The sequence below is a fragment of the Danio rerio genome, chromosome 21, assembly GCF_049306965.1.
Source record: "Danio rerio strain Tuebingen ecotype United States chromosome 21, GRCz12tu, whole genome shotgun sequence".
NCBI lineage: Eukaryota > Metazoa > Chordata > Actinopteri > Cypriniformes > Danionidae > Danio > Danio rerio.
The window spans coordinates 19,745,191-19,765,000 of NC_133196.1; the positions used below are offsets into that span (position 1 = coordinate 19,745,191).

The window sequence follows — 19,810 nt, forward strand, 5'->3', positions numbered from 1 at the left end:
TAAGATGTATACATAACTCATGCAACTTGTGCATGTTTTGTGTTGTTGTTTCATACAAATTTGTATGATCGACCAAATTAAATCTGCAAGGTGAACCTTCTAGACTTGATGCAAAACTTTCTAGTGTAAATTCCTATTGATATAACTGGTGTCAGCACTGGTTGCAAGAGCAAGCCAGAATTGAGGCAGGATCTGTTACAGCAGCAAGTCTTTATTCAATAAGGCTTAAACAAAACAAAACATTAATGCACACTGAGAATAAAGGAGAAACAGCAAAATCGATTCAGCCAATCTTAACATGAACCGACAAACTGACCTGGAGCCCAGGACATTAAAAACTGGAGTAAATGAGTAACTAAATAAGACACAGGTGCTCACAATCAATCAAGCAATAAGTAACCATAGAAACAAGAAAAAAATGGAAACAAAGGGAACAAGAAACTATGTTAGAAGTGCAAATCCAAATCCAAAAAACTAAATCAAACATGACAACTGGACTGTGTGTGTAAAAACGTATATTGCATGTGTATGTAGACTAAATGCGGCATCTTTCTTAATTAAAGACTTTTATAGTGTCTGGGAACTGTTTAATTGCAATCTTTTTGGGTGAATTCATCTTTTAAATATTCTGTCTCAAAATATCTACTTGAATCCCTTCAGGTAAATCAGTTATTATTGGTTATGTCTCTTCATTCTTTTTCTTTATCTTTCTAGGAATCTGAGGTCAACGAGCGGAGGAAAAGGTGTCAGGTCCTTGAGAGAGAAGTGAAGAACAAGACGTTAGCATGTAAGACTTTGGTGAGTACAAGCTACTAACATAATGTCATGGTTGATAATGTCAGACACTACATGGGTCTTTTTTTATTCTCCTTGTTTTAGCTGGATTTCTTGTAAATTCTTTCTAGGGAGACATATCTTTGCCAAAGCTTTTAATGCTCTTGACAAATCACAACCAATACTGTTCTTCAAAAACATATTGGGCTTTGCCTGTCATTTTGTTTTCATGTTTTGATTATTTGATTAATTTACTTAAAAATAAAAAAGCCTACTACTAAATATTCAACTAGTGTTTTTTTTAGCACCTTTGACTTTGACGTTTTTTTCCTTTTCCTTTTTTTTTTAAGTAATACAACCTAAAAAATATTTGGTTGTTGTAACTTAATGTAATGTGATGGGGACGCTGACAATGAAGTGCAGATCGAAATTCAGGTTTTATTTCAAGAATGGTCATGTAAGCAATGGTCAATTAGGAAAAAAACAGATGTATACAGGCAATCCAGAGTTGTGGTCGATAAACAGGCGGATGATTAAAAGGCAGTTAGCATACAAAGTAAATAAACAAACAAAACAAAGCAAGGGTCAAGCAAAACAAGGCAAAGGGAAATGCGTCGTAATGTCACACACAGTTAAACAAGACTCAGCAAAGAGGTGTGCGTGTGTGCTATGTATATAATTCATGTAATCAGTTTATGAGCAGGTCACAGCCGTGAGTGTGTGTAATCTATTGAATGAGGAACAGGTGCGTATAAACGGTGCATGACTGAAACTTGTAGTTCGTTTGCTAGCAGATTTGTAGTTCTCCAACAATCTACATGGGCTAGATCACTGGTGACTGTGACACTCATAGTTGGGTAAAATATGGAAAACCCCATCCATTGTTGGGTTATTTTTTTATTTAATTTAAAAGACTCTTTTTAATACAAGGGTTGGGTTTGTGCAGAATTGACTCAATGTTTTGAAAATGGTTTACTGCTAAACAATATATAATGTTTCATTTCATTTACTAATTTTATATGAAAATATTACAGAAATTAAGAATTTCATTGGTTGATTAATCAGCCTCCAATATTCAGATTTGAAGTGTAGGTCTGAAGTTTTGTACTACTGTTTAGTCATTTTACAGTCAATCTTGAATTTAATTAATTAATATGATTTCTTCTGGATGAGCTCCACAACATCTTATCTTCTATGAGAAAGCCAGAGGTTTTTAAATGTCTGGTTTGACAAGTGTAAAGGGCACATAAGACATCCAGCATCTGGTTGGTATGAATAAATCGACTACACACCGCCTCATTAGAAGAGATCCTGTGGGTATTTTATGGGAAAGCACAGGAATAGCACGTCTGATCCTAAAACACATGCTCCTTGGTGGCAAATGCTCCAATGTGCTTTTAAGATTCACTGAGAAACATCTTTATCTTTTTATGTCAACTATGTTGATTTGATAATGTCGCTCAAAACCCTTGTGTTGCAATTAAAGTAGCAGCGCTAGCCCAACAGTTGATTTACTGTAATAATTTTTATGAGCTGGGGGGCGTTAATTAGTGTGCTTCATGAGATGCCTGTTTTGTGACTTGTAGATGACATGTCGAGAGGTCACAGAGATAGTTACTCTGAATAACAAACAGCTGTCTAATTAGATCAAATCTGTCTAATGAGCATTTTTCCATCATTGCGCGGCAAACATCTAAACTGCTGTATTTGTTTATTGCGGTATATACATTAGTGCAAGTACAGGCTAAGGGAGGACGCGCTTTCTCTCTGACCTCCTGTAGCTGTCATTGCCACCACCTGCTCTCAGCATGACAGAAACCCTGAGCTTTCACAGCAGGATCAGAGGCTAAGGTTTCTGTTTATAACAGGTACAGACTGGAGATGTCACTTAAGATTGCACATCTAACATAACAATGCACAATAATCTAACATGAGGACTATTTATGCTTTATAAATCCTTAATAAATGACAATTAAAGGCCTGGTGATATTCTAAACAACAACAACAAAAAATAAATAAATAAACTGTATCAAATGGAACTGTATCAAATGAGAAATAAATCTTTGCAACCTAAACTAAAACAAAATGACACTTTAAAACTATTTTTCCTGCTTGTTCAAACTACTTATTTAAAATGAGCTAAATCAACGCCATTCTTGAGATTTGTTTTGTAACAACTTAATTGTTTTATGTTTAATCAACGGAAATTTGCAAAAACAATTCAGTTAACTTAATCAATTTGTGTTGCGACAACATGAAGGTAATGTGTGGAGCCCAACATTTTTTTACACTCTGTAGTTTAAACCTCTAAATAGTATTGAAATGTTGTATTATACTATATTGTTACATCATTATATTGTTGTTTTATCCAATTTTATGGAATATTTAAACTTTACAGTAATTTTACTTTTTAGATAAAATTATAAAAATGTATTGTTCATTTGATATTGAGTCAGTTATTAGGGATTTATAAACCATAAATAGTCCTCATTTTAGATTAGGTCACAAAACAGGATGAAGTTGAGTTAACAAAGTATTTATTAACATACATTTTAACCATTTACTAACTCATTCTGAATGATCATAATAAAGACCCCGAACTACTCTTAAATGCAAATGATTTGTAAATAATGCAATACTTTAATTGTAACTTTAATTGTAACTTTAATACTTTAATCATTAAGCACATTTTAAATGTGCGTATAATTCAAGAATAGAGCATTTTTATCTGCAGTATTAAACTGCTTACTAACATCTATAAATATAAAGTTAATGCTTAACAGATAATGAATTAACTAACTGGATCTGTGAAAAGCTTCACCAAAGACTGTATTTTTCTACGAAGGTTATGGTTTTATGGTGTTGATAAGAAAATCATGTACTTATTTTATCAAGCTGTATTTGAAAGTGTTATCAGGTATGGTCTATCTACATGGTATGGCAATCTTTCTGTAAATCTGAAATCAAAACTTTTTAATATTATCAGAACTGCTACAAAACTAATAGCATCTGAAACTACTAGTTTACAAACACTCTGAGCAATGCACTCTGAATGAAGCGAAAAGAATTTTAAGTAACCCATCTCATGTACTTCTTCCATTTTACGATCTTTTACCTTCTGGTAGAAGATATAGACATTTCCGCTGGAAGCGGAACAGACTTAAGCTCTTTTATTCTAGCGTCAATCAGACTGTTGAACACTGATCGATAGTGTATGTGATTCTTTTGCATGTTGGCTTATTTTTAATTGTTATTGGGTCAGAACCTGCTGAAGTGCTGTGAGAGTCCACAAAAAATTTCCCCTTGAGGGACAATAAAGTATACAAACAAACAAACAATTTGCTAATGCTTAAATGATGATTATAGTGCGTAGTTAATATACTGTAAAGTGTAGCCGTATATTTTTATTAAATATATATTTTTGGACGATTACTTTTTTTGAGGCATTAATATAAAATAAGTTACAATTTTTGGTCCCACTTTATATTAGGTGTCGCTTTTACCTATGAACTTACATGGTATCTAGATGTCTAAGTAGTATGTAACTACAGTGTATGTACATACTAGTACATAGTATTTACTTGTGTAATACTGGTGTAACTAGACACATGAAACAACACACTGAATAGTATGTTTAAGTTCAAATGTGTAAAAGGACATTGATAACAACAATAAAAAAGTACACATCTGTAACAAGAATTACATAAGTGCATAGTGCAACAACAATATTCTTGCATGTGTTTTCCCGCTTCCACACCTGTTTGCATAACATGCACTTCTGAACACTGTATTAGAATAAGAATGACAGAACTAACGCTGCATTAGAAGGTTTCACCTTTTGATACTAGTGTAATTTCAGGGTAAATCATCATGAACTGTCCACTCAATATAAAGTGTAAAATCGTCACAAATTACTGTGTAATATATAAAACCCAAGCCTTTGTGCAACTTTGTGCAAGCAACAGCAAATTTCTACCAAAAAAGTATGTGTAAATAGAAATATACAAATGCCTTATTTTTATATGTTGTTTTAAGGTAAATTGTAATATCACATCAGTAATTCACATTAAAGGGGTAGTTTACCAAAGATTGTGTTAATAATTTCCTGTTACACATTTGAACTTGCACATACTATTTAGTGGGTTGTTACATGTGTCTAGTTACACCAGTATTACTCAATTAAATACTTTGTACCAGTGTGTACATGCACTGTAGTTACATACTACTTACACATCTAGTTAATGTTACCGTACTAAGTTTACATATATAAGCGACACTTAATATGCAGTGGGACACAACTTTTTTTCAAATACTAAAAGTAAATGAAGGATTTACAAACATTCTACAGGATAAACTGTCTGTAAATGAATGTTTATGTCTGTAAAAGAATGTTTATGAATGTTTTAAGAATGCTTTTTGTCTTTGACCCACATGCAGTAATGTACATTTAATAAACAATGCACTTGTTCATTTGCTTTAACATAACTAAAATGTGTTGAAATTCTCTCGTCAATTCCGCATGACCTACGGATTTACTGAGTCTATTTCTTCTGGTATACGTCTGTGATTGTGTAACAACACCCACACACCCCATATACATCCACAATGCTGCAGTGGTTGGCCATGTAAAGAGCCTCATCTCAGTAAATGTTGTGGAAGGATGAGCAAAGCTTTTCTGAGCAGCTGCAGAACCAGGGGCCAAACTGGAGGGTGGGGATCGGGCAGCCGTGTCTGCTCGAATTAGTCCATTCTTGTGGCACGCTTTCGCTTTTTCTCTCTCTCTCTCTCTCTCTCTTCCCAAGACCATCTCCTCCTTTCTCCGTTCTGCTTCTTGATCCATCCGTATGGAAATCAGAAGCCGGATTCTTGGGTATGATACGTGCTGCAGCTTTAACTCACATCCCTGTGTGAGTTTCAGTTGATAATCCCATGGTAGTCTAATCTTCGCCACATTAAAGCTGTGTTTAATCAGCCGCGACTGCACAGCGAACATAACTGCACATTTTTTACTCCCGATTTCAATGTGCAGCCAGTTGAGCGACCTCTTAAAGGTCCCTTGAGCTGAGGTTAAAGTCTGTCCTTTTATATGAACTAATAGAACATGATGGCTGAAATGTTCCCAAATGTATATGAGGAAAATGCAACACGTGATCTCATGGGAGTTTTGCGGTGGTCACCGTTCGAAGGCGGTGGAGTGTGCGCTGCCCTTGTGTGCAGTAGCTGTCATGTCCGGGGTGACACTGTGGTTGACAGACAGGGCTTCTGACAAGAAAGTTCAAATGCTTCTGTAGTCGTCGTTGAGCGAACCTGCCACCTGATATACTGTGACATGTGAGCTAGTCAGGAAGAGACAGCATGCTGAGTCAGAGATGCTCGCAGAGTTCTGCCAGGGGTGTGGCACTTGGAGAACTTCACGAGATGGACGGCTGAGTTAAATGCTCAAATTAGGGACGTTGAAATGACTTTCTAAGCTTGTTCTAGTAGATATATTTTCTGCTAGATGATTTTTTTGTCAAGAAGGTCCCTGGTTCCAGTTCTGGCTGGACCAGTTGGCATTTCTGTGTGGAGTTTGCATGTTATCCCAGTGTTTGTGTGGGTTTCCTCCAGGTGCTCTGGTTTCCCCCACAGTCCAAAGACATGCTTATGGTACAGGTGAATTGAATAAAATACATTTCTGGTAGTGTATGAGTTTGTGTGTGAATGAGTGTGTATGGGTGTTTCCCAGCACTGGGTTGCAGTTGAAAGGGCATCCACTGCATAAAACATGTGCTGAAATAGTTGGCGGTTCATTCCGCTGTCGTAACCTCTGAAATAGATACTAAGCCGAAGGAAAATGAATGAATGAACAATCACATTTTGTTTTGTGCTCGCCATGTTTATGGGAGAGGAAATATTAGAATACCAGCCTATCAAGTAACTGCAGTGTGCATCATTCATTCACAAATGATCAATATCCTTAATGATGTGTCAGCTAAACAAAAAGGATATCAGTAGGACATGTATGTTGAATTTGTTCTGCTATTCATTCATTATTTTGGTGATGCATTTTTATATAACGATCACACAGACTGAGATGACAGAGTGTACTTATTTTTGTTTTATAAAAGCAAGGTTTTGCTGTATTTGTTAGTATCCAAAGCGATGTAGAGAAAAACTGTGTCTTTCTTGTATTGTTATGTCCAAAACAACCGAAAATTTGAAGGTTTTTACTGCCATTAGAAAAAAACGAGAATATTAGCACACATGCATCATGTTTGTTGACATCATCATTATGCAGTGAGTATTGTAATAATCCAGAATTTACAATGCTCAGCATATATGAGTACACCCCTAACAAATCTATCTTTTAAATTCATATTGTTTATAGGAAGCTAATCAACATTATCTTTGTGCATAAACAGATTAGTCAGTACTGAAGCCAAATCTGGAGCTTATCTAACAAAATAACTTATGATAAAGATCCAAAAAGTAGAACAGCCAAAATTATGTTAGAGAAAAATATTAAATGCAAATTTAAAAAGAGGAAAAATCAAGAGAAGCAAAAAATAAAAAATTAAAATTAAGATGAAATTTAGAAGCTTGTAATTTTTTTTTGCAATATTTTGTTTGAATTTAATTGTATTATGTTTCAATTTCTAAATATGTTTGATGACTAAAATATTATTTTAATAAATTTTTCTGTTTATTAAATCTGTTTTGTTTTAATGCACCAAAATACATTGCCTATATTCACTTCGAGATGAATACAAATATTCATTTTCAAAATGGGGTGTACTCAACTATGCTGAGCACTGTAGGTCAAATTGATAAATCGTCACCTTAGAATTATAAGGTTCTATCTGATATTTTTTGTCAAAATTACATAAATTAGTTATTTACATTTTCTTATTAAATGACAACTTATTTACATTATGGGATGTTTTTTTATAAGTTGTTTACCATTTTTTATGAAAAACAAACAAACAAATGTTACACATATACTGTTTGCTATGGAATGCAAAAACTTTGAAGCTCAATATCTTAAAATCTTTCAGAACCAGATAGAACCTTAGAATTCCAAGGTGACGAAATGCTCATTGTCACAAAGTTATCCTCTCAATAACAGATGGGTGTAAGGTAGTAAATCACAGATTCATTTATGTCTCAGAAAGTTTTGCGTTTATCAATAAGCACTGTCAACAAAATAAACATTGCAGCTTTTTATCCACTCAGACTGGTTTCGGTCATACACAACAAATCACTACCGTGATAAAATAAAGTTGTGAATAGCAATAACCTAAAGACATTTACAAATACAAATGTATATCTTATATGACTTATTAACAAAAATATATACATACAGTACATTATATTATAGAAACAAAAAAAATAATAGTAGTTTCCCACATTTCAGCTTTGATACAAGATTTATTTTTTGGAGAAAATTAAAAAGCACTCCAGTGTTTGGGTGTTCTGTGAGATTCTGTCAAGTGACTTGCGGTGCGCTTGTAGCATTCTGAAAAGTTGAGAGGTTTTCAACCACTGTAGGTGTGCCGGAATATGGTCGCTCCCAATATGTGTATTTCTTAATTTTAAATAACTCACTAGCGCCTGCAAAAGATGCAATATGTGAACAGCCCCTAAAGCCTTCAGCAAAGCTTCTTGCTGTTGCTCAAAGATTGAGTTGTTTTCTATGTCAGTGTTGTGAGAATGATGGCGCTCCTTCATTTACCAAACAGCACTGTGTAGTGATCATGTAAACAACTACAACCTATTGCTGAGAGAGTTAGTGTTTAGGAAGCCTGTTTGAAATTGTGTTACATTTAGTGATGCTTTTGCTGCCCAAAGAAATAATGCTTCTGGAAAAGACATAAATGAGCTCAATCCATTTATAAAGGTAATCTATCAACACATTGAATCCTGCTCTGTGGTAATTGCTGCAGAGTGCCATTCTCCATAAAGTATTGATTAACTTTTCATACTGTGATGTGATCTTTGAGATTTAGGTGGCTCTTTCTAAACAGACAGTCATGGTTGACATAATGAGCACCCAGTCTTTAGTTCCATATTTTGATCGTTTTTTCTTTTAAGGAAAATAGCACTTATCATTGGTACTGCCAGAATTCAATTTGATTTGATTAATTGATTAATTTTAGTTTAGCGCATTAAGTCTTAGTGACAGAAAAAAGTATACCCCGTTGTGTCTGTGTCATTAAGGGATAGAAATTAGTTATTAAAACTATTATGTTTAGAAATGTGTTAAAAATATTCTCTCCATTAAACATAAATTGGGGAAAAAAAATAAACAGGGGGTCTAATAATTCAGGGGGGCTAATTATTCTCACTTTAACTGTATCTATTTTATTTTCATTTTACGTCAAGCCTCCCGTGGAATTAGCAAGACAAAAACACTAAAACAAGACTAAAGACTAAGACAAGACAAGAACTAAAGACTAAAGACAAGACTAAAACACTTAAACAAAGGCATTTGATTGTCCAGTGTATTTTGTGATGTCCATGTCAAAATAAATAAATAAAGAACCCCTGAACATAAAGAACCTCTACATATAAGACATATGTTCTGCAATACCACGTAGAGAATGAGCTAACTTCATTTTTCCTTTTTCCCCTTGACAGAAGAATGAGCTTCAGGATGCTTTGCTGGAGAGAAAACGGCTCAATCGTGAGCTGCTTAGTCACATCTTGAAGGCCACAGAATACGAGAAGGTAAGAGATGCTCAGCATCACAGGCCAGCTGAGCTCATAAGATCAATGGCTGCTCATTACACAGCTTTTCGAGAAACATGCGCCCAAAGGGTTCCTTTCTGCATCTCATCGGCAGTATTGATCTTATCGTGTCCTTGTCTGGTCATTATATCCACCTTGTTTGTTTTGACCAATGAAACTGGATGGGATTTTGCCTGTGTGCATTTATTACAGTTTGAATTCGGCATCTGTGATGAGATAAGCGTGCCTACATGCTCATTAGAGATTATCAGAAAGAGAAAGTGTGAAGGAAATCCAGTGACACCCCTTATAGGGACATCAATGTGAGTAGTGAATCTGCTGTGGAGTGGATATCATACTAACACTGGACTGCTGAGAGTGGCAATACGTGACACTCATTGTGTTAATAGTGTCGTTTTCACTGGTGCGTTTTGCCAAGCCATGGCAGGCCATGGGTTGGCAGTCTCTTTCTGAATAATCCACAGGCTGCTTCTCTCCTCTAACAGCAAAAAGGGGCCATCTGTCACAACCCCAGACAAGCGTCTGAGATAAAATGTCTTCTGTTTAATCAGGTAGTGCTGTCCGCTTTCATTCCCATTCCCTCAATGATCAAAGGCTTATTTCCCAGCATTCAGTGGGGCTAACAAGGCAGAGGAGAGTAGGTAAATAACCCCAAGTGGAACGGGTTGGTTTGTCACACGCTTCAGCACCAGGCGCAATCTCATATACCGATTGTAGATCAATACAAGATGCGAATTAATCTCCCCATTTTTCAGGATGAATTGTGCCCTAATAAATGAGAGAGTATGGGCGTGTGCCAGAATAACACCACCGCAAGTGTGTGATATATTGAGTGGTGACTTCTGATTGGTGGATGGGGTTCTTGAGCGACTGTGTCCTTAGCTGACCCTCTTTTGCAAGCATTAGGTGATTGGTCGTGTTTTTCTGAGCTCTGGCAGCATCATGACTCAAAGCAAGTCAAACATATTTCTGAACACTGAATCTTTATTTTTAGAGCTGTTACCTTAGATACAAATCACCTGAACTTTTGTTATACAGCCCACAGTGCGGCAGAGGTTTGTTTCACGCCTTATAAAGAATCACTGCGCCTTTTATCAGAGTGAAAAATAGCACCTGAATTCATCTATCAAAAAGATTAATTCTGTTTCGAAAAATACTGCTTAGAGTCGCAGTCATTGTACAATATGCTCCCTCGGCCCATTGTAAAACACATCCAAGAACTGATGCAGAGTCAGCTGTTTTGCTTCCCTTTGTTGTGGTCATAATTAAATGTCCAACAGCTGAAGTCTGGCCAAGGTTTCATGATTAACCCTGCTTTTCATTGTTTAAGGGACAGTTATGTAATTTTGACTGGACTTCTGTGACTTTAGACAGTTCATGTATCCTCATCTCGTCTCTTTCTCTCTGTAGGTGAAGTCAGACTATGAGCAGCTCAAAAAGGCTTTTGGTTGTGTGAGTCAAGAGAGAGACTTGGCCAGGCAGGAGAAGGCTCAGCTCCAAGACAAACTGGAGAATCTTGAGCAGGTCCTGAAGGTAAGGTTATAGCTGGATGTTGGTTAAATAGTGGTTCAATGAAGAAGAGAAACATGGCCTATTAGTGAGAAAGGAAATATTTGGTAAACTTAACGGTTATTGTATCATTAGAATAATTTTTTCCTCCATGACAGTTTTATCACTTCTTGTAAACCAATTGGTATTGTTTAAGATCATCTTTCCTGATGTTGGGATCTTGCTTTTAATGGAAATCTGATACCAGCTGAGATAATGATGTTTCATTTATCTGACTTGTTTCTGCTGGCATCATGTTGCTGACTCATTGTTCAGTGAAAAGTGTTCCTGCACTTGTCGGTTTATTGACTGCTTCTGTCATGTGTCTCAAGAGGAAAAATAGCTTGTATAACAAGAAATCGACTGCTCATCTTTGAAAAAGAGAAATATGTATTTATCTCTCTTACCTTTCTCATTATTGACTATGGGATAAATGATTACAGAGAGATGAGAAGAGGTAGGAGAAGTAGCGTAGCAATACTGTTGTGCTGAAAACAAGAGGTTTTCTGCAAAATGTCAGGACTTTTGATGTTGTCTGAATCTCTCTCTCTCTCTATTTCTCCTCAGAAATGCATAATCGTTCCAGCAAAGCAGCTTAAAGATAAAAGATTGTCTTTTAAAGAAAAAATAGAGCTTTTTGAATTTCCATCTGAAATGTTTTATTTGAACTATCCTCAGGGCATCTATTTTAAAACTGAAACACTAAGAAGGATAGTATACCACACATTTTTGTCATATTTTACCTACCCTTATGTCAGTCAAAAGCTGTCTGTTTTTTATTTTGTGGAACATAAAATCAATAAACTTTAAACAAAGTCTGGAAACTTTTATGGTAATAAACTGCAGCACTGGTTGCCAGAATTTTAGAAGCACATAGTATAACATAAGCACATGCCCGCAGCCAGCCTGGTAATAGGGGTGTTTCTTTTTTTTTTTCAAAAAGTGTACCTTTTTTGCAGTTATACGCCTCATTTTGTATTTAATTATAAGATTTAAATACTACATTTTAGGGACATTTTAAACATTTTTTAGCTAAATAAGCTTGTTGAATGAACAACATAACCACATTTTTGATATACCAAAAATATTTCCTGAAGATTTATAATCAAGAAATGTAAAATAATACTTATTTTTAAAACACATATTTATAACATCATATATCATTACAAAAAATAGCAATCTCAGTCAGAATTTGGCCATTTGAAATTTTTTTAACATAATAATAATAATAATAATAATAATAATAATGTAGAGCTTACAATTTTTCTAGCCTCTTTTGTAAAAAAGTACTTTTGAAAATTCATGGATACCAACAAGTGCCAAAATAGTAAATTCAAATAAAATAAATAGAAATTTCAATATGGTCCACTTTTGGTGCACAACTTTTTATTGCTCATTTTTTGTTTAAAGAATAATGTCCAAGAATTAACATAAAAGTTACCTGTAAATGTTTTCTCTGTTTAAAAATAAAGCAGTAGTAAAAAAATAACTTCTCTTACACCAGATTGTAAAATGAAAATATTTGTTAGCATTGGCCAAAACTGATTAGCTGAAGTCACATCGAAGCGTCAGCCAATTCCGCTTCATCTTAAAGCCTTTTTCGATGGGATATAATCACTATTTATGATGGCATACCAGTCAAAATAGGAAAAATAAGCTCATGCATGGGCTAAATTCTGGACTTTTGTCAGTGAGGGATGGGTCTTCAGGACCACCCGAATCCCCCCTGGCTAAGTACGGGCCTGAAGCATTTGATGATTTAGATTTTGCCTTTTTAAATGGTTATTTGCACATTTGCAGTAGCTTACCTTTTCTGAAGCTTTTCCTGAGTTCATGCAAAGCATTGAGCAGTGTTTAAGGTGTGTGAATGTGTGCTTAAAACACTTCCACCAAAGCCACCAAAAAAAATAGGCTTTGATTTTCTTGAAGAGGATGCATATAAGGACAGTGTGCAAATGGAGAGAAAAATAATTTTTTCTTAGACCTTGGAAGCTTAAGCTTTTAAGCCTCACAACACATCTGATATGCTTCTGTTTTACTCCTGTACAGTTTAACTCTTTGGTAAAACAACTGGTACTTTGGTATCAAGTCGGTACAAAAAAATAAATAAATAAAACAAAAGGTTACCATGTTTTCTGAAGTACAAAGTAACCGGTCAGCCTGTTTCTATGCAAAAGTGAAAGCTCAGCAGTCACACTCTTTTCATATCAGCACTGATACATGACAACCTCTGCATGCTGCTGATGGTGTGGCTTTGAATCCACTTGTTGAGGAAAAGGGAGGATAACTATATGACTACTAGTAGCTTAACATGTTTTATATTTACAACTCCTGTAACGTGACTTTAGCAGTATAAACTGCAGAACATTCTGATTCATTTTGTTATCACATGCCAACACTTCCATGAGCTGCATGAAAAGGAGAGTAGGCTAAAGACAGAGAGTGCATTTTGTAGACTGAGCTTGCTTTATTTCATTAAATCATATTGTTCTGTTTTTATTGCGCATCTACAAATAAAAATAAATCCTCAAATGGTTTCCAATGGTGACTCTGACCTGTATATGCCCAAAAGGAACAGAGTGTTTTGTGTTTTTGCATTATTTGGACTAAAGTTGCGGTTGAACTCAAAACTTGCAGTTGAAGATTAAATATTTTAAGATCCTAGTGAATATCACAGCCAGTTTATCAACAGAAAATTCAATTCATCTTTATATCTATAGCACTTTGACAATGTAGATTGTGCCAAAGCAGCTTAACATAGAAATTCTAGTTAATTGAAACTGTTAGTCCAGAAAAAGCAGTTGAAAAGATCAGGTGTAGGCTATGCACTGTGGTCTTTATAAACAAGTCATGCATTTTTTTTTAATCATTTAAAAAAAACACTAAATAACCTTTTAAACTGTTTGGATGATGCTTAACTTTATTAATAAAAATAAAGTGTGTGTGGGCTGCGCAGTGAGTAGCACGTTTGCCTCACAGCAAGAAGGTTGCTGGTTTGAGTCTCGGCTTGTCGGCATGTTCTCCCCGTGTTTGCGTGGGTTTCCTCTGTGTGCTCTGATTTCACCCACAAGTCTAAAAACAAGGGGTAGAGGTGAATTGAATAAGCTAAATTGTCTGTAGTGTATGTGTGTGAATGAGTGTGTATCCCAGTGATGGGTTGCAGCTGGAAGGTCATCCGCTGCATAAAACATATGCTGGATAGGTTGGCAGTTCATTCTGCTGTGGCGACCCCAGATTAATAAATGGACTAAGCCGAAAAAAATGAATGAATGAATAAAGTGTTATTTAGTTAGTGTTTTTAAGTTTGCTTTCGTTTCGAAATTGGTACCAAGAACCATGCATTTTCACTGCTATTGGTTCTGAATATTGACATTTTGGTAATATACCAACCAAGAGTAAAGAAGGAAACCTGAGGCTAGACATCTAAACAAACATTCTGTATTTTTAGTGATTTTTTTTCATTTATTAGTTCTTGTGCTGTGTTGTTTTCAGATTCTGTATTTTTACAGGACATGTTGTATTTACTCGTTGTGCCGGTCGATCAATGGTGGTTAGCATCATCCCTCACTGTCACTGTTGCACTTAATGTGTCTGTTAAAACGCCTGTGTGGTTATTCATGATGCCTTTTCCCAATTTTTCTCTTTAGAACCTGAAAACAACAGGTCAGAACACTGCTTAATGGTTTGTTTTACAATGTTTTATTAAGAAAGCAGGAGTTTCTATAAATACTCCCGGTTTTAACATGATCTCTCTTTTTTCCTCTTTGTTTTTCAGCATATGCGAGAGGCTGCGGATCGACGGCAGCAACTGGAGGCAGAGCATGAGCAGGCCCTGGCTTTCCTCAACTCCAGACAGCAGGAGATCAACCTTCTGCAGAAGGTAAAAACAGCTGCACACACACACACACACACACACACACACACACACACACACAAATGCAAAGTTTTTAAAGGTTATGTGAAATCAAAATGACAATGTTTATTTTGATAGCTTGCATAGTTAATCTTTTTAAGAACACTTAAAATTAATCTGTCCAAGTTGGGTATCATTAAATAAACTCTGACTATTTCACATTTGAAGAGGCAGTCCTTCTCTGTTGATGTCATTTTTTCAACAATATTCTTAACCACTTTTTACCACTTGGATTATCATCTTTATACTGATGACATTCAATTATACATTTCTGTTGAGCCCAGAGACACTGATGTAAGCAAAAAGTTGTATGTCCAGTATTGTACAATGAATGGCTGCATTTTTTTTTAAGTTGAAGAAAAATCAACAAAAATTTTTATTGTGGGCAAAAAAACCTGAGGATTGAAGCAGAATTGTGTTCTTTAATCTTATAAAGAACATGGGTTATATTTTCAATTGTGATCTAAACTTTAAATCTCATATTAATAAATAACATGTTTTTATAATTTGCCAAATATTGCCAGAATTTGTTCTTTCCTATCTTTAATGATGCTAAGAAATTAATTCATGCTTTTATTTTCTCTTGGCTTGATTTCCGCAATGCTGTTTATATATTATCTAAGAGTTCTAGAAAGAAGTTGCAACTGATACAAAAGTCAGAGTTTTAATGAAATTGAAGAAACGAGAACGTATTAGACCAGCATTAATAGAATTACACTGGTTACCAGTGCACCAAAGGATAGAATTTAGGATTCTTTTATTAGTTTATAAGGCACTACACAACCTGACACCTTCTTACATTTCTAACTGCTTATTAAGATACAATCCAAACTGTTTGCTATGCTCTTTTAGCGCTAGACTTTTAGAATTTCACTCTGTAAATCAGATGTGATCTGGCGGCACTTCTTTTAGTTACTATGATCCAAAAATTTGCAATTGTCTCCCAAATGAAGTGAAAGAATCCCCCAACATTCATGTTTTTAAAAAGCGTGTTGAGACACACTTTTTTTAAAATTGGATATGAATATATCAGTATATGAAGTGTTTGCATTTTATGTATATATGTTGTGTAGGTGTATGTACAGTTGAAGTCAAAATTATTAGCCCATCTGTTTATTTTTTCCCCAATTTCTGTTTAACGGAGAGAAGTTTTTTTCTTACACATTCTAAACAAAATAGTTTTAATAACTCATTTCTAATAAATGATTTATTTGATTTTTGATCTACATGATGACAGTACATAATATTTAATAAGCTAATTTTCAAGACACTTTTATATAGCTTAAAGTGACTATTAAAGGCTTAACTAGGTTAATTAGGTTAACTAGGCAGGTTATTATGCAAGTTATTGTATAACAATGGTTTGTTCTGCAGACTATCGAAAAAATATATAGCTTAAAGGGGCTAATCATTTCGACCTTAAAATGGTCTTAATTTTTTTTTTTTAAAACTGCTTTTATTTTAGCTGAAATAAAACAAATAAGACTTTCTCCAGAAGATATTATATTATTATAAATATATTATCAGACATATTGTAAAAATTTCCTTGGTCTGTTAAACATCATTTGGGAAATATTTTAAAAAGAAAAAAATTATTTAAAGGGTGGCTAATAACTCTGACTTCAACTGTATGTACTATGCATGTACAGTGTGTACATGTATATGCATATGTAAGCACTAATGTGTGTGTAATTAGGTACATATATGCATATGTATGCTTTTATCTGAGTATATTTGCTGTTTATTCTGCTTTATTTGTCGTACATATGTTTATTTGGTTTATTTTACAATGCTTGTTTGTTTGTTGTTTGCGAAGCGCTTTGAGTTGCATGTATGTAGGAAATGTGCTATGCAAATAAAAGGTATTATTATTATTATTAACCACGGCCCTCATACCGTTAGTCTGCTATTAGGGAAAGATGCACTAAAGAAAGCTACACCCCATATACAATATTCAGTGTCAGTTGGAAGTGCACCAATGTACTGAAATAAGTTTTAGCAGCTTCCAGTTCACGCAAACGTAAACTATGGTGACTTGATTGCCACAGGAATTAAATTATTATATTTTTATTTAACAAAGCAAGGACACTTTTATAGTATTTCCTATTGTATTTTTCTTCCGGATAAGGTCTTATTTCTTATAATTTGGCAGGAATAAAACTAAATATTTGTTAAAAAAAAAACTTTGTCTAATAACTTGCCAAACTAATTAACTTATTTAATCTAGTCAAACCCTTAAAATCTATGAGGGCTAATAAATTTGCTTTAAGTGGCTCTAATTTTGTCATTTATACAAAATTGTAAAAGAGAATAAATATTGTTTATATAAATGTTCGTTTATTTATACTTTTATTTGTCTCGATAAACTTTAGGCTATGAAGCGATTTTAAAGCATGGATCTTACCAGCATCTTTTTCATCAGTTCTTTATGGTATCATATCTAATGATCATGACATGCCATCCTTCCTTTCCAGTCCTTCCGCTGAAGCTGTCATAAAGAAAAGACAATATTCTTCAGACATGGAAGTAATAGATACTCTGGCATAGTAGTGCTGGATAAAATCAGTGCAATCACATAATAGGATCATGGCTGCAGAGCTGTTTGCTTTCCTTTGTGTCTGCGGCCTTTCAGGAAGGAGCAGCGACAGGCAAACAAAGCAATTAGAGCCGACAGTAGACACCGCATCAGTGCAGATCCCTAGGGAGGGGTTCGACTGAGCTTTCATCTCACTAACGACATTGGCATATATGCTTAAAATGACTTTCTGACAGAACTTGCATGGCAACTGTAGCCCATCTATACATGTGATTTGGGTCTCAACCAGTGTTGGAAAGAGTACTGTAAAATCAACATCAAGTAAATGTACCATTACTTGCCAAAAATGTAGTGTGAGTAAATATATGTTTTTAAACACTACTCAGGCAGCACAGTGGCTGAGAGGTTAGTGGTTAGTCACGTCTCAGCAAGAAGGTCACTGGTTCGAGTCCCGGCTGGGCCAGTTGGCATTTCTGTGTGGAGTTTGGATAAGTGAATTGAATGAACTAAGTTGGCGGTAGTGTATGAATGTGTGTGTGAACTGGGTTGCAGCTGGAAGGGCATGTGCTGCGTAAAAAAATACTGAAATAGTTGGTGGTTCATTCAGCTGTGGCGACACCTGAAATAGAGCTGAAGCTGAAGGAAAATGAATGAGAATCAGACCTGATTTTACTGCCAAGTGTGCTTACACACACACAAGGAATTTGTTTTGGCTACAGAAGCTTCCAGTGTACATAAAGTGACATGAAAATAAACATGACACAACAAACATTAAACAGAGATGCAATTAGTCAAAAAGCTCTGGATGGTGAATTGTATGTACAGATTTGTTATAAATATAAAAGTTATTAGGTGCTGTGTACAAATGCGTAGAGAAAATATTGCATTGTATATTGTTATAAGGTGCTGTTTACAAGTGCATATAAGAAAATATTGCATTTGTTTATTGCATAGTAGGGTAATATTTAACTGTTCATTAGGGTAGATGGCCTGGGGAAAGAAATTATTCCTGTGTTTGGCTGTTTTTGTGCTTGGTGCTCTGTAGCGCCGACTGTTCAAACAGAAAGTGTGCTGGGTGTGAGGGGTCCAGAGTGATTTTGCAAGCCCTTTTACTCACTCTGGAAGAATACAGTTCTTAAAGTGTAGAAAGGGTAGTGCAAGTGATTCGTTCAGCAGTCCAGAGTATTTGCTTTAGTCTGTGGATGTAGCTTACATCAGTGACATTTTCTTAAAATATTTGCCATTCATTGATTATAAGTTAAAATTGTGAGATTCAATTATAGTAAGAACATGAATATATGCACCTAAAAAGCCCACACAAAGCAGGTTGATGGATTTACATGAGGAGCAAAATCTGTGTAAGCTAAGGGAAATGTATTTGAAAACGTAACATTCTGTAGTCTATTCAGTTAGGTCATTTGGAGATTTCAGTCATCATACAGTTGGCATATTTCTCATCTTCTCGTTTTGCAGTCTAAACAGTCTATGTGTGGAAGTCTTCTTGGAGACTTTTCATGCTTAGACACTGTACATGTTTGCTGCATTCATAATGTATCCATGTTTTGAGGTCTGATGCAATTTTTCTATAAATGATTTAATTAGACTGGAATTACGGGACTGATTATTTTACTTAGCCAATCAGTGTAGACACGAAAAAAATAAACATATAAATTAGTGACTGCAGGTTGAAGGAAAATGCTTCAGTAAAAGTACTAATACAGCACTAAAAATGCTTCCCAAGTAAAAGTACACATTTTTAAAACTACCTAATTCCAGAGAAAAACTACTCACAGTAATTTGACTATTTGTAATTTATTTCTTTACACTGGTCTTAACTTCCTACTTGCCAACAAACATATTTCACTATAATTTTACTCACTTATGAGTAACTACTGTAAACTCTGACTCACAGTTTTGTCCTTCAGATAAGGAATTTCCTTTCTGGGATCAATAAATCTGTGTGAAGTTAGAAGAAGCAGTTTTGCCAAACAAATCTTGGCAAATCTTTCACAATCGATGTGAGATTATAATGTCCTGCTGAGGTTGCAGATACTTTGTGATGTTGATTAGGTTTTGAGTGAATGGAATCACACTTGTACAACTAACCTAAATGTGCTATCTCTTATTTTCAGGTTCAGGCTGAAGCTGAGAAAGAGCGAGAAGAAGTGGTGCATCTGCTAGAGGTAAAATATAACCTATTTCCTTTTCCTCCATGCTTTGGCATCTTTCTATAAAAAAGCTTAATTTACACTTCTGGCTTGGTCAGCAAGGGCTGCCTTTCGTGCAGAAAGGACCCGTCTAGCCAAATTATC

General features: G+C 35.0%; 1 protein-coding gene across 50 annotated transcripts in view; it reads left to right on the forward strand.

Moving 5' to 3' along the window:
- Positions 1-19,810, forward strand: part of rimbp2a (RIMS binding protein 2a) — an 81,721-nt gene that overhangs the window by 32,682 nt on the left and 29,229 nt on the right. For 48 of the 50 annotated variants that reach the window (XM_073935135.1, XM_073935134.1, XM_073935136.1 and 45 more), the window contains 5 exons: positions 715-798; positions 9,391-9,480; positions 10,912-11,034; positions 14,825-14,929; positions 19,631-19,681. In XM_073935135.1, coding sequence (XP_073791236.1) covers positions 715-798; positions 9,391-9,480; positions 10,912-11,034; positions 14,825-14,929; positions 19,631-19,681 — 453 coding nt within the window. Of the gene's footprint in view, positions 1-714; positions 799-9,390; positions 9,481-10,911; positions 11,035-14,696; positions 14,732-14,824; positions 14,930-19,630; positions 19,682-19,810 lie in introns of all 50 variants that reach the window. The other 2 variants (XM_073935138.1, XM_073935139.1) reach the window with 1 other exon arrangement.